We start from the raw sequence: 14,761 nt of genomic DNA on the forward strand, positions 1-14,761 counted from the left end.
TTTTATGAGCATGTCCAGTTTCTTAAGCTCTTAATTAATTCTTATTCCTGACATTTTACCAAAAGGTACATATGTTATTTTGAGTAGTCATGATCATCCTCAACATTTATTAGCAATCATATGGTTTTAACTCCAAATATAGTAATGTAATGATATAAATAAATGATATAATTTTCTGATACTTGTATTTTCATTTCTTAGAAATTGCAACTAATTCCACATATACATCAATACATATACCTTAAGAATATGTCAATAGCATACACATTTCCCAGTGAATCACAAGAGCCATGGTGGCACAGTGGTTAGAGGGCAGTACAGTGGTCCCTTGACTTTTGCATGTCCGACTTTCACGGAAAGCCTATACCACAGGTTTTTTTAAACAATAAATAAATAAATAAATAAATAAATAAATAAATAAATAAATAAATAAATAAATAAATAAATAAATAAATAAATAAATAAATAAATAAATAAATAAATAAATAAATAAATAAAGTTTTTGAAAACCTGTGGTATTTTTTAATTTTTTAAATTTATTTAAAGCAGCTATCTTTAAATAAAAGCTCCGCTTCTGCCCCTGCCTCCCGATGCTTCCCCTTTTATTCTCGGAGCATTGGTACACTCCAGTTGAAGCCAAGCCTTACTGCCACCTGCCACCACCGTGAATTTTGATGCTGCTGATTTCGCCGGCACCAGGCCATCTCAGCTGCTTGGCAACCCATGCATTCCTGCTACTGCTGCCACTGCCAATTTCACCACTGCCGGGGCCCTCAGCTGTGTGGTGGCCCACGCAACCTCAGCCACTGCCAATCTCACTTCTGCAGGGCCCCTCAGCTGTTTGGTGCCTCATGGGACACTTGCCACCACCGCTGCCACAGATCTTGCCACTGCCGGGCCTCTCAGCTGTCTAGCGGCCCACATGTCTTCTGTTGGCCACCGCCACCCAGATTGCACCTACTGTCATTGCTGCGGCCGACAGAAGGCAAATGGACCGCCAGACAGCTGAGAGGCCTGGCAGCGGCAAGATCTGTAGCAGTGGCAGCAGAAGGTGTCATGTGAGCTGCCAAACAGCTGAGGGGCCCTGCGGTGGCAAGATTGGCGGTGGCAGTGGTGGCTAGGGTCACATGGGCCTCCATACAGCTGAGGGCCCCAGTGGCATCAAAATCAGCAGTGGCACCAGTAGCAGGAACACATGGCCCCCCGAGCAGCTGAGATGTGTGACCTCTTTTCCAGCCTCTGCTGCCACTAACTGCTCCCCGTTGCCCCTGCAGGTTCTGGGGTAAGTAAAACCACGAATGGAGGAGGGAGGGGGAGGAAGAAAGGAAGGAAGGGAGCATCTCTACTTCGTGGAAATTTGACTTTTGCTGGCGGTCCTAGAACATATCCCCCGCGAAAGTCAAGGGACCACTGTACTGCAAGCTACTTCTGCTGATCACCAGCTGCCAGCAGTTTGGCAGATTGAATCTCACCAGGCTCAAGTTTGAGTCAGCCTTTCATCCTTCCAAAGTGAGTAAAATGAGGACCCAGATTGTTGGGGGCAATATATGCTGACTCTGTAAACTACTTAGAGAGAGCTGTAAAGCATTGACATGGCAATTTGTATGAAATGGCTAACAACTTTCTCCCATTTCCAGACACAGTTATGGATCCAGTAGTTGAAGTAATTATTCTTCAGTGCAATCAAGGCTCTCTGTGTATGTTCTACAGTGTCCTAAGCTGTTTGGGCTTCTTGGCTGTTATTAGTTTCATAGTTGCCTTCATGGCCAGGAAATTAACTGATACTTTCAATGAAGCCAGGTGTCAGCATTCCAAATAACATCCAAGAAATAAATCCGAGTCCAAACCTTGGCCTTCGTGTTGGTTACAAACTATAGTCAACCCGATACTAACTATTCCTACAGTTCTCAACCCAGGTTAAGGTTCATTCCTTGTCCACACACCCTCATGTTCATCACATGGAACACTCCGGTTCTCTCAACATCCACAATCCTCCCCTGTACCTCCAGATGGTGCTGAACAAGGGATGACCTTGAATCTCTTTGAAATAAGTTGTGGCTGATATCTTTCCCTCTCATGCAACCACTCCTCCCCAATTCTCAAAGTACTACTTTTCTACTTATGGCCAGAGAAAGCCTCTAAGTCAAAAATGCTGGCTTTGGCCTGGTTCCAAGTTTGTTACTTTCAGCATGTTGGTCATCTGCAGTATTTCTATTCTCATATCTCTTCTTCTATCCCTTCCCTGATATTTACTACTACACGTTTTTATTCTCCTTAACTTTCAATTTGTATTGGACAAAATAAATAAATAAATAAAATAAAATAAATTTCGAAATTTGGATTATTCCAAAATATTTGGATGCTATGGGGAAGTACACAGTGATAGTGGAGGCATTTTCCATCTTGGCCTCTAGTGTTGGCTTGCTGGGTTGCAGTTTTCTTCCCAAATATTATATAATTGTTTTAAGGCCTGATTTGAACAACAAAATCTCACACTCGTGATATTTTTTTTTCTTGTGCATGGGCAGAAGCAAAACTGCACTGGGATATGCACATGAGCATGCAGGAAAAGAGAAGCTGTGTGTGCCTCTCACCGATAGCAGCAAGAATGGGAATCCATTCCTGTATAAGCTATGATACTGTCCAAATCCTAGAATCAGATTAATGATCATATAGTACATGATGTTACGGATACATCATCCTAGAACAATATGTTATTCAACAGAACAAAAAAACCTGCAGCCAACTTATCCGGAGAGCACAAACTTGAGGGAGGATTGTCTTTGATATTTTTTATTAAATTTCATTCATTTTCCATGTAGTTTTTTTCCCAATCAGATAGAAACATATTTTTTTCCTAGTTGTCAAAACATGTTTCCTTCAATTCTCTTGGGATCCATTAAGTAATTGCATACCTATCTAATTTTGAAAGAATGGTAGTTAGTTTGTTTATGTTCTACCAGATTTTCAGTGTCCAAAGACAAAACATGAAGAATATTATAAATATTGCAACTTTTTTCATGTTAGGCAGAATAAAAACCACTACAATAATAAAACATAGTTTCTAGAGCCTTCTTAGTCTTTTCCAAGGTTTGCTTTATAATCATTTTTGTTACTAGAATATTAATATCAATGTATTATAAAGAAGCAAAGAATTTAGACTTCATGGAACAATGTTAGCTTTAATAATTGTCTCAGTAGCATTGTTTAATCTCCTACTTTCTAAATCAAATAATATCAAATGTAGAGTTCAAAGGCCTCATGAGCCATATCATACATACTATCAGTCAGGAGATGTCATTGTGGGTGGCATTGTCACTTTAGCTTTTTTTCTGCATGCTACTCTAGAATTCACCAAAGTCCCACCACCACCATTGCTTGAAGAGCTGATGTAAGGATTTTATGTTTAATTCTACCTTGTCTAATAGTATGAATTGCTACTAAATCATAATTTAGTTAGTCTACTCTGTTTAAAATTGCATCAAACCGTTAGAGATTTGTACAGTTTTTACTAGTTTCCACAGCAGATTTTCCAATGTTTAATGATAGGTTTGGGCCATAATATTAAGGGGGGGGGGGGGAATTCACTGAATTTTTTACAGTTCTACATAGATATATTTGACAAGGTTTAATATATATAACCTTTCTGAGAATTTTATACCTTTCCTTGTAATTATATTCCTCTTGATTTATACACCATTGAGATAATTGTAGTAAAGTGTTTCATTTGTTCATACATTTAATGATGTGAATAGCTGTTATTAATATATTTTATGAATGTATTATATCATATCAAAGAACAACATATTTTAAAAAAAATACATGGATGATATTGATATTTGCACTAAAGTTGATGTTTTGCATAAATAAGTAGACATATACAACATATTATTTGCTAAGTCATTACATACTGTATTCCATAGTATTTAGTAACTACTTTATGAAATCTTCATTGTATTAGTTTCATATACATGCTAATAAAAATAAGTACACCGAGACTTACAACATGAGATGCAGTAATGAAACACTTTTTTTCTGTAAAATATGTATTAAAAACGTACATGACTTTGGATTTGTCTTCTGTTTCAGATTAGTTCCTAAATATTACCAACATATTGTGGCCCTGGCATTTGCAGTCCAGGAGATCAATAAAAACTCAGAGATCTTATCCAATGTCACTTTTGGCTTCAACATCTATGACAGTTACTTCAATGCACAGAAAACAAACCATGCCACAATGTTACTGATTTACAACATGAAGCACTTTTTTCCCAATTACATCTGTGGTATTCAGAATCATCTGACTTCAATAATTGGGGGACTAGATGCCAAAACTTCCATTGACATTGCAAATCTCTTGGATATCTATAAGATCCCACAGGTAAAATTCAGAGCATACTAGGAACAAGGTTTTTTCCATGTTTAGAACTGCTTCATGGATGTGAATGTATAAACCAAACACACAATATCAAAAAGTAAAGTAGTCTGTAATTACAATGGTAATTAGAAGTAGCCTTGGCTGCACACAAAACCCTTTTCCATATTTCTGGCTTATGAAAAATTCAACAATCAAAACCTCACATTTCCTGAAGTATAGCCTAAATCAAATAGACACTGAGAAGGCACCTATCATAAAATATAACCCATTTACTCGTTAATTCAATTGAAAGCACCACACTGTATTTAAAATTGCTTTTATTCTTATTTGTGAATGAAGAGATTAATTTGTATGTACATATTGCTGCTCAGTCAGGCAGTATTTTCTCTGAATTTGGACACATTTTATGTATTTTATCTATTTTTTCTCTATTAAGGAAAATAATTGTTTCTACTCCTCCTTTATATCTAGCAGGGTACCTTGTTTCAGCCATCTTTTTTGTATTTTCATTCTAATTTCAGTAATACTAGCACTTTCCCATCAACATAAGCATATCTTTTATTGGTATTTGAATGTATTATAAAATAATAATTACATATGACTATCTTTCCATCTCTTTCCTTTGCTCCCAATCCTTATGCAGCTCATCTATGGCTCTAGTCCTATCATGAATTATAAAACGCCAGGCCTTTCCTTCTTCCAGATGAGCCCACTGGAAAGACATCAATATGAAGGGATTCTGTGTCTGCTTCTCCATTTCATGTGGACATGGATTGGCATAGTTGTAATAGCCAATGATAACGGAGAAAGGGTTATAGAAAAGATTGTTCCATTATTGTCCCAAAACAACATCTGTTTGTCATTTATAGAGAGAATTGGTGAAATAACGACTCCTAATGAAATTTATGACTTGTTCAGTGAAGTTGCAAAAATACATGATAAAATTATGGATAGCAATGTTAATGTTCTGATATTTTATGGAGAATCAGATACTATGGTGAGGTTAAGATGGATTGCATATTTATCAAGAAAAAACATAACAGATACTGTCAAAGGTAAAGTGTGGATATTTACTGCTCAAATGGAGCTCAGCTCACATGTATACCAAAGAAATTGGGATAGTGACATAATGAATGGTGCTCTGTCCTTCACAATTCATGCCAATGATCCACTAGGATTCCAGTCATTTACTGAAAATAGAAATCCTTCCATGACAAAAGATGGATTTATCAAAGATTATTGGCAGCAATCCTTTAATTGTGCATTTAAAGCTTCAGATGTAAGTGAGGTAGGTGGTGATATTTGCACAGGAGAAGAGAAACAAGAAGATCTTCCTGTAACTTTTTTTGAAAAAAGAATGACTGGTCATAGCTACAGTATTTATAATTCTGTTTATGCAGCAGCCCATGCATTGCATGCCCTGATTTCATCCAGATCTGCTCAAAGTTCAATGGCAAATAATGGAAGATTGAAACTTCAAAATCAAGATTCATGGCAGGTAATGGGTTGAGCATGATCTTGAAGAAAAAAACCTTTTTTCTATAAAGGAAAATAAAGCCCATACTTTCAATTAAACAAATTATTTTTATCTTCTTCATCCATGGGAAGAGAACCAAGATTCTCTGGTTTGATTAGCCACATCATATCCTGATTGATTAACCTGTCACATGCTAGACATAAACTGTTCCAATCCTCTCCTCAGGATGCTGCTACAGGCATTGTATGTCAAATAAACTGGATACAGAGACATTTTTCCCCTCATGCCATCACTCTGTTGCACATCTGATTCACCCAGTAAGGTCTTGTTTCTAAGTATATTTTCCTACATAAATAAAACAGTACCATTCTATTCTATTCTATTCTACTCTACTCTATTCTGTTCTGTTCTGTTCTGTTCCGTTCCATTATCTCCACTACACTAATTTTTTTTCTTAGACTTTTCTCACAAATTAAATCCCACTTTCTAACTTTTATCTTTTCTTTTTCATCTAGCTACACTGCTTTTTAAAAGGCCTTTCATTTAATAACAGTGCTGGGGATCTGGTTTCTATTGACTACAATGGAGAATTACTAGCTGGATATGACATACTGAACTGGATTGTTTCTTCTAATGACTCCTTCATTAGCGTTAAAGTTGGGAGGGTAAACCCTGCAGTTTTATCAGATAAAATATTCATCATAAATGAAGATATCATAACCTGGCACAGTTCATTTAACCAGGTGGGATGCAACTTCTATGAAATCTATTTACTTTTTACTAGATAAGTAAAAGGAATAATTCCTTGATAGGAATTATAATATTATAATAGTTCCTTGATTTAGTGTAAAGGTAGACCACATCATTTTCACTAGAGGATACATGACCTTAGAATGCCCCTCCCTCAATCTATTGTTAGACTTTCTGAAATCTTTTGCCTAACAATGTCATAAAATATCTGATTACCAAAAGGTAGCTCTTGCGCTACTCTGTACCTCAGAAATGTTCATTGTTTGTTTGCATTTCTGCTTTCAGTCCAAGCCTGTTTCTATATGTACTGGGAGTTGTCATCTTGGTACCAGCAAGAAAATCAAGGAAGGGCAGCCCTTTTGTTGCTATGACTGCATTCCATGCCCTGATGGGAAGATTTCAGAGAAGGAGGGTAAGAAATATTATGTTGGGAATTTTCTCACACAATGGTTGCAGTTGCCAAATACAACCTTATACATCTGAAGCACTAGTGGGATTCAAATTATTTTACTCCCAGTTCTGTGGACGTGGTTTTGTGTGCATAGCTTGGTGGAGTCACTTGACTGAGTGGGCATGGCCAACTCAGCATTACTCACAGCAAGGTCAAGTGGGTATTGCCAACTCAATGTCACTCCAACAAGTCATGCCCACAGAACTGGCAGAAAGGCCAACTCCTGTAGCCTGTCCCTTTATAGCTTGTCCCTCCCTCCCATGTAGAAGTACCTTAAAGAAACATAGCTTTCCAGGTGACTTACAAGCAGCTCCACTGTAACACCATCCCTCCAGGCCTTACTCCTGGCTGAGACTGGCAATCGGGTGCAGCTGTGCAGGTGCACCGGCGGGCAATTGCACTGTGCAGGCGGTGCGAAGAACAGGGTGGCAATGGGGGTGAGTGGCACACGACCTCACTGTACTCCCCCATGCCCCTTTTTGTAACTAGTATAAGATGACCACACGTCCTGCTTTTGGTAGGACAGTCCCATTTTTTTGCCATTTGTCCTGTATTCTGCAGCGTTTTTAAAAAGTCCTGATTTTTTAAAAGAAATACCAGTTGGGATTGCGTTGGAGCCAGAAGGACCAACTCTTCATCCTTTGAAGGAAGGAAAAGGTCAGGGCTTGAAGAACACGGGGCTCCTCCCTCCCGCCATCCCTTTATTAGTTGATAAGGACCCCTCAAATGGCTGACTCTTTCCCTTAACCCCCTTCTCCCCAGCCTGTGGGGCTACAACCTCAATCCTCCCTTAACCCTCTTCCTCGCCTGCTGGTTGGCCATCTATTGCAGGGAGACATTGTGTGAAGCTGCCGCTTCAAAGTCCCATTTCAGCTCCAGCCTCACCCCAACCCCCCAGACCTCCAGCCCATCTGTCATAGCTCTCCCACTATCTGCTCCTATCTTCTAGGCAGCCCTCTTGTTGGGCCTCCCACAGCCTCTGAGCTCCAACGTGGCTGAAGTCCGAAGGAAGTGGGAGGGTGAGGCAGTGATGAGAGGGCGAGAAGCCTCGGAGCTGTTAGTTTTGAAACTTGGGCAGAGCAATTTTGGCAAGGAGTGTTAAATTCCTCTTTATCATGAAAGGGAAATGGAAGAAAAGACTTCCTTGCTTTTCCGCAATGCTCATCTTGGTCACCCATCCAGGTGGGATCCTCAGCTTCCCTGCTTAGCACCTGAGACGCTCCAGGCAAACTGCCGGCTGAGCTCTTGAAGTTGCTCCGGGAGAATCTCTGCAGATCTTTGTCTACTTTAGCTCCTTTCTCTTGGGGCTACTCCGCTGCCTTTCTCGGGCACTTTGCCCACCCCTCACCTGCTGCTCTCACGTTCCCTTCAGTTTTCCCCCTTGCTTTAAGCTCCCCCCTCCACTGCTCTCCTTTACCCACATGCAACACACAACCACACACCGCATCAACACTACACCACCCATGCCTTCATCTTAAGAAGATAGGATTCCCAGATAGACACACACACACACACACACACACACACAACCAGGAGGGGGGAGTGTTGTTTCATTCTCCCTCCCATTCTCCCTCCCAGGAGGGTGTCCCCAAATCTCTGCCCTCCCCCCACCCCTCTGCAGGGAATCCCCCAGCAATGCCGCCAGCAGCTTTTTTCCTGGAGGGAAATCCTGGAATGGAGGGAGGGGAGACAGGAGCCATGCACCCTTTGCTTGGTGATGCTGGAGAGAACCCCTTATAAAGGCGGGGTTCCTTCCTGAAGCTCATTAAGAGCATCCAAACATTCCTGGCACCAAGTGGGAAAGAAGCCCCAAAGGAAAGAAATTCCCGCGCTGACTGTGATTGTGGCTTGGAGGAGATAGGAAGCCCCCTTCCTTGCATGGAGCTGGGAGAGAAGAGAAGCAAAGCTGCCCGCTTAACCCTCCATCCCTGAAGCCAGACTGGGATGCAGGGGCACACAAGCTCTGCTGGTTCCTCACCTGCTACACTCCCCTCCCTTTCTGGCTTCCTGGAGAGGCCCTTGGCCAGTCCCAAGAGGGGCTTCTGCGGGGCCAAGGCAATGGGCAGCAGGTGGGGAGGGGGTGATGGCTGAGAGGGCGAGTGACCAGAAAGTGTAAGTGAAAGAGAAACAGGAAGGAAAGAAAAAAGAAGAGGTTGGAGGGGAGGAGCCCAGTCCCACCCCCACACCCATTTCTTAACCGGCTTCCAAAGAACCTCTGAGTAAGGTACGGAGTTTGGTGCTTTTGCAAGGTTTAACAGATTGAAGTGATATCTCCTCCCCCCTGCCATTTTCAGGTGGTGCCCCCACATATGCACGCACCTTCCCTCGTTCCCTGCAGGGAAGTGCCCAGGTGGTGTTTTTGAAATGCAATGGGGAAGGGAGTGCTCCTCCACCAGTGTGGCTTAACAAATTTTCTGACCAGGAATGATGGGAGTTGAAGTCCAAGACACACACACACGTCAATGGTGTCCCGCTTTACCACACTTGAAAACTGGTCACCTTAAACGAGTAAGACCTCTCTGAAGCCACCTGGGAGCAAAAATGGGATGTAGGGGGTAACTCTGAACCACCCTGTGTCCCATCCCCTCACATGCAGACATGACCACCCTGTGCTCCCCCTGCAATCAAGTAAGCTTTCCTGCAGCCTGCAGCCACCTGGGAGCAAAAACAGGCCGTGGGAACCACACTCTAAATGCTGTTGCATATGCAAAAATATCCTAGATGGGGTAGAAGGGAATACTGATTAGGTGGGTGGAGCAACACACTGCTAGGCCACCTTGCAGCTACCTGGGAGCAAAAACAGGCCATAGGGGGCAGCAAGTCAAACCTCTGCCCTCTGTTTTGGCCCTAATAGGCCATTCTGCACATATAACCCATAATGCACTCTGTGTGAAACCCCTTGCACATGTATGCATGACACCCATGTAATTCCTGACCACCCATGCATGTGCACCTCACCCACTAGTGCTCCTACTACTCTATACTTGCAAGCGCATCTCATGCATGCGCCCCATCCCACATGCATGCATGACATACACATGAAAATCAGCTGGCCAGTGGGAGGCACGCACACATGCATGGCTGATCTGAGCTGGGGCAATTGCTTGTACGCCGCAGGGAAGTTTCTGTGGGCCACCTAAGGTGCTCGTAACATATGATTGCCATCATGGGGATAGAGCATTCTTGAAATCTATAGACTAATACACAATTGTTTAATCCATGTTCTACTCAAAATTACTCCCTATTGTTATGTTCCCGGGTCTATTTGACACAGACTGCAAATTCTTCATTTTAGGTACTTATATTTGGTCTTTTTGAAAACTTTTTTCACTTGAAAACAAGTTGGAACATTTCTGCATACATTGAAATGAAAATTGAAATGACAAAATTAATGCTTATTGGCTTATTTTGCTGATAAAATGTACAGCCCCCTGTTTTTGTGAAATTCTTTTCAATTTATGAATAGTTTTGCTTGCAAAATGCATTCTATTTTACTAAAGTTGCTGTGGGATTGGTAGTTTGAACATTTCTGAACATAATGATATGAAAATTGAACTGAAAAAAGTGATGCTTATTGGTTTATTTTGCTGATGAAACGCACACCCTCCCTGTTTTTGTTAAATATTTTTCAATTTATGGATAGGTTTGCTTGCAAGATGCGTTCTGTTTTAATAAAGTTGGTGTGGGATTGGTAGCTTGAACATTTCTGAACATAATGATATGAAAATTGAACTGGAAAAATTGATGTATATTTGTTTATTTTGCACATAAAAGTCTGCCCCACGTGTGTTCAATTATTTCAATTTATATAAAAATTATGCTGTTAATTTCAAACTTACATACTTGTTTTTAGTAAAATGGATTTATTTCATAAAAGTAGTTGTCTGGCTATCATGTGCTTGCTTTTCAAAAGGATATTCCAAATATTTCTAGCCAAATATATATAAAAAGTGAAAATAATGGCACACAGCAAGGCCGAGGGTGGGTGGCCCTTTTGTGGCCAAAATAAACAAATAATAATCATTTTTTCAGTTCATTTCTATTTTTCTTATGATCAGGAATGTTCAATTTAGTATATCAAAACTTTTTGGGGGAAATTCCTTAGAGATTTGTAGCCTAAAAAAATATAAATTGGCACGAAATTCAGAAAAAATGGGGGGGAGCTTTTTGATCAAATTAAAAGTATAAGCCTCAATTTTTTCAGTTCAATTTTCATATCATTACGTTCATAAATGTTCAAACATGTTTCCCAGTGAAAAAGGTTTTCGAAAAGACCAACTTCAAGTACCTAAAAAAATTCTGTTTGGTCCAGGTCATATATGACCCAAAACAGACTCAACGTGATTTTTTTCTTTGCCCAGAAAAAAATTAGCCCCCACCCCCACAAATATTTTTATGATGATCAGCAATGTTAAATTGAGTAAATGAATGCCTAAGATATTAAAAATATTTCGGATTTGGAGCCTAAAAAAAAATTAAAATGAAACTGGTTGCAAGCAGCCGGGGGGTGGAGAGGCCTTATTTCTGATTTTAAAAAACCAATAAGCATCATTTATTTCAGTTCATTTATATTTTTCTTATGTTCAGAAATGTTGAAACTACCAATCCCACACCAACTTTAGTAAAATTGAACGCATTTTGCAAGCTAAAGTATCTATAAATTAATTTTTTTAAAGTTCACAAATAAAGGGGGGGTCTGCCTTTTATAATCAAAATAAACCAATATGCATAATTTTTTCAGTTCAATTTTCATATCATTGTGTGCAAAAATGTTCAGACTACTTTCCAAGTGAAAAAAGATTTCAAATTGACCAAACATAAGCACTTCAAATGAAGAATTTTCTGGCCGGGTCAATATGACCCGGGAACAGACCTCTAGGGACTATTTTTTTTCAGCAAGAAAGAAACACCCCAGCCCCCCCAAAAAAAATTCTCATAGAGAGAACCCCTGAAATGATGCAAAGTCATGAAATTTCAAGTTTCAGATATGCAGGGAAAATTTTTTACAGGGTCTCAAACTTTGATTTCGGGTCTCACAGGCCCGAACAGAACAGCAGGGTTTGAATTGGGAATAAAAACTTTCTAAATATTATTAAGACATACTTTATATTCTAAAAGAGTCTTCAAATCATTTTATTTTCAGATACAAACGATTGTTACTTGTGTCCAGAAGGAAGCTATCCAAACAAGAATCAGGATTCTTGTATTTCTAAAACTTTGACGTTTGTGTCTCATGAGGAACCTCTGGGAATCAGTTTAGTCTTCTTTGTTCTTTTGTTTTCTTCACTCTCAGTGATGGTGCTTGGAATATTTCTGAAGAACCATAACACTCCCATTGTCATAGCCAATAGCCGAAATCTTACCTACATTCTTCTCATCTCCCTCCTGCTCTGCTTCCTTTCTGCACTCCTATTCATTGGTCATCCTGAGAAGGTGGTATGCCTCCTGCAACAAATGACTTTTGGGGTTGTCTTTACAGTGGCTGTTTCTGCAGTGTTGGCAAAAACCATCACAGTAGTTCTAGCTTTCCAGGCTACTAAACCAGGATCCAAGATGAGAATGTTTGTGGGAAAGAGACTGTCCATCTCTATTGTCATTTCTTGTTCTCTTATTCAAATAGGTATTTGTATGACATGGCTAATAACTTCTCCCCCATTCCCAGACACAGATATAGTTTCAGTAGTTGAAGAAATTATTCTTCAGTGCAATCAAGGCTCTGTGACTATGTTCTACAGTGTCCTAAGCTATTTGGGCTTCTTGGCTGTTATTAGTTTCATAGTTGCCTTCATGGCCAGGAAATTACCTGATACTTTCAATGAAGCCAAGTTCATCACCTTCAGCATGTTGGTCTTTTGCAGTGTTTGGATATCTTTTGTTCCAACCTATTTGAGTGCTAAGGGGAAGTACATAGTGGCAGTGGAGATATTTTCCATCTTAGTCTCTAGTGCTGGTTTGCTCGGCTGCATTTTTCTTCCCAAATGTTATATAATTGTTTTAAGACCTGACTTGAACAACAGGGAAAATTTAATGAAGAGAAAACCATTCTGATTTTAATTCAGCATGTTTTTTGTGTAGTTTATAATTAGCAAAACTATATCATCTTTCTTCAATCATAAGACTACTTTTTTCAACAGCTGCACTCCTGCCTGCCATGGGCAAGTATTGCTCCTTCAGTTGACTAGGAGAAATCTTGCAGCAAAATGTCTGCATATAGGCATAAGAGGAGAGTAGCCCATGAGACAGACCAGCAAAGCTAAAGTTAGAGGTTTAGAAATTTCTTCTACTATGCGCCTTTATACAAAACATTTCCCCAAAACCAATTTGCGTACTGTGGAGAATAAGTTTTTAAAATATTTCTTTGTTAAATTAAAGAAATAGAAATGTTTGTTTTCATATAATACTATTAAGAATGTGATGTAAATTTTAAAAATGTACAGAAAAGTGGGTATGGAAATTCTGAAGATTTAATAATTATAAAAACAAAGATTTCTGAAAAAAGGTGACTCAGTTACTCTCCCCACCATTCATCGTCCTGGCATCCCAGGCCTGTCTACTCCAGCGGGTCAGAGTTAGCACAGTTGTCTCAGCTGTCTCAGTTCAAACTAATGAAATCCCAAAGCGTCTCAGTCTATCCTTGGTCTTTCTTCAGTCTTTTCTTGTTTCCTCTAGTCCTGGCGGCAAGTGGAAGGCAAGAGGCGGCTCTTGCGGCTCAAATTACAGTTGTGGCCGCCATTTTCAAAGCCCCAGCTGATCGGTTGGTCAACTCCCGATGCCTTAGATGTTTTGGGGTAAAAAAATAGAAAAATACCATGGAAAGGCAAAACGACAGGATCGCCAGACACAGCGACTTCTCAACTCCCAGAAGCTGTAAAAAAGAGCAAGCTGCTATATTCAGCTAAGTTCCCTATATTAAGGTGTTCCACTATAATCCGGCGGAGCAGCGATCCTCTCCCTCCTTCCTGCTGCCCAACCTCCTGGTTTTTGTAAGTACAAAAGTTTGGCATGTAAACTGGAAAAATCCATTTATGGACTGAAGCAATCAGCTCACAACTGGAATAATAAATTAAATAAAGTGTTGACAAGAATGGATTTTACAGCAAGCAAACCAGATGTTTGTTTGTATACCAAAGGAAGGGGTATAAGAGATACTAAAGTAATTGTAAAAATTACAATGCCAGTAAAAATAATATAATATAGAGTGAAGAAGGAATTTATGAAGATTTCATTATGATGTTAAAGAATAATTTCCAACTGGTCAAGTTAGGAAATGTTTCTTATTACTTAGGGATAGTAATAAAAAAAAACAGATAAAGAATATTGTGTATCACAGGAAAATAAGATAAAACAATTGTTGCAAGAATGCAATAAGGAAGAGGCAAATATAACAAATACACCTATGGCAACTGAATATACAAATCACATAGATGAGAGCAAACTTTTTTGCAGCAAGATTTGTATAGAAGCACTATAGGGAAACTAATGTACAGTATTTGGCTGGAGTTTCAATACCTGATATTAGTGCTAGTGTTGGTATTCTTAGCAGGTATGTAAATAGACCAACAGTACATAATTGGAATGGTGTAAAGAAACTATATAAATATTTAAAAGGAACAATGGATCATAAACTGATAATTGAGCCAAATGAGGATGAATTGGAAATATGGGCAGATGCTTCATTTGCTCAAGACATATCAGATAGAAAATC

At 39.5% G+C, this 14,761-nt stretch overlaps 1 protein-coding gene across 1 annotated transcript; it reads left to right on the forward strand.

Annotated features, from left to right (window-relative positions):
* Positions 1-1,127: 1,127 nt before the first annotated feature.
* On the forward strand, positions 1,128-13,104 carry LOC139154111 (vomeronasal type-2 receptor 26-like). Its single transcript, XM_070728540.1, has 6 exons — positions 1,128-1,282; positions 4,090-4,381; positions 5,022-5,876; positions 6,371-6,598; positions 6,891-7,017; positions 12,200-13,104. Exons 1-6 carry the CDS (start codon positions 1,128-1,130, stop codon positions 13,102-13,104), a joined length of 2,562 nt encoding a protein of 853 aa, XP_070584641.1.
* The last annotated feature ends 1,657 nt before the right edge of the window (positions 13,105-14,761 follow it).

The sequence above is a fragment of the Erythrolamprus reginae genome, chromosome Z (genome assembly GCF_031021105.1).
Source record: "Erythrolamprus reginae isolate rEryReg1 chromosome Z, rEryReg1.hap1, whole genome shotgun sequence".
Classification (NCBI taxonomy): Eukaryota; Metazoa; Chordata; class Lepidosauria; order Squamata; family Dipsadidae; genus Erythrolamprus; species Erythrolamprus reginae.

Excerpts from the sequence above, each read along its gene's own strand:
- LOC139154111 (XM_070728540.1), top strand. The coding sequence starts at position 1,128 with ATGGGCCTCCATACAGCTGAGGGCCCCAGTGGCATCAAAATCAGCAGT. Across the intron at positions 1,283-4,089 it reads TTGCCCCTGCAGGTTCTGGG|ATTAGTTCCTAAATATTACC; the intron begins GTAAGTAAAACC and ends CTTCTGTTTCAG. Across the intron at positions 5,877-6,370 it reads AAAATCAAGATTCATGGCAG|CTACACTGCTTTTTAAAAGG; the intron begins GTAATGGGTTGA and ends TTTTTCATCTAG.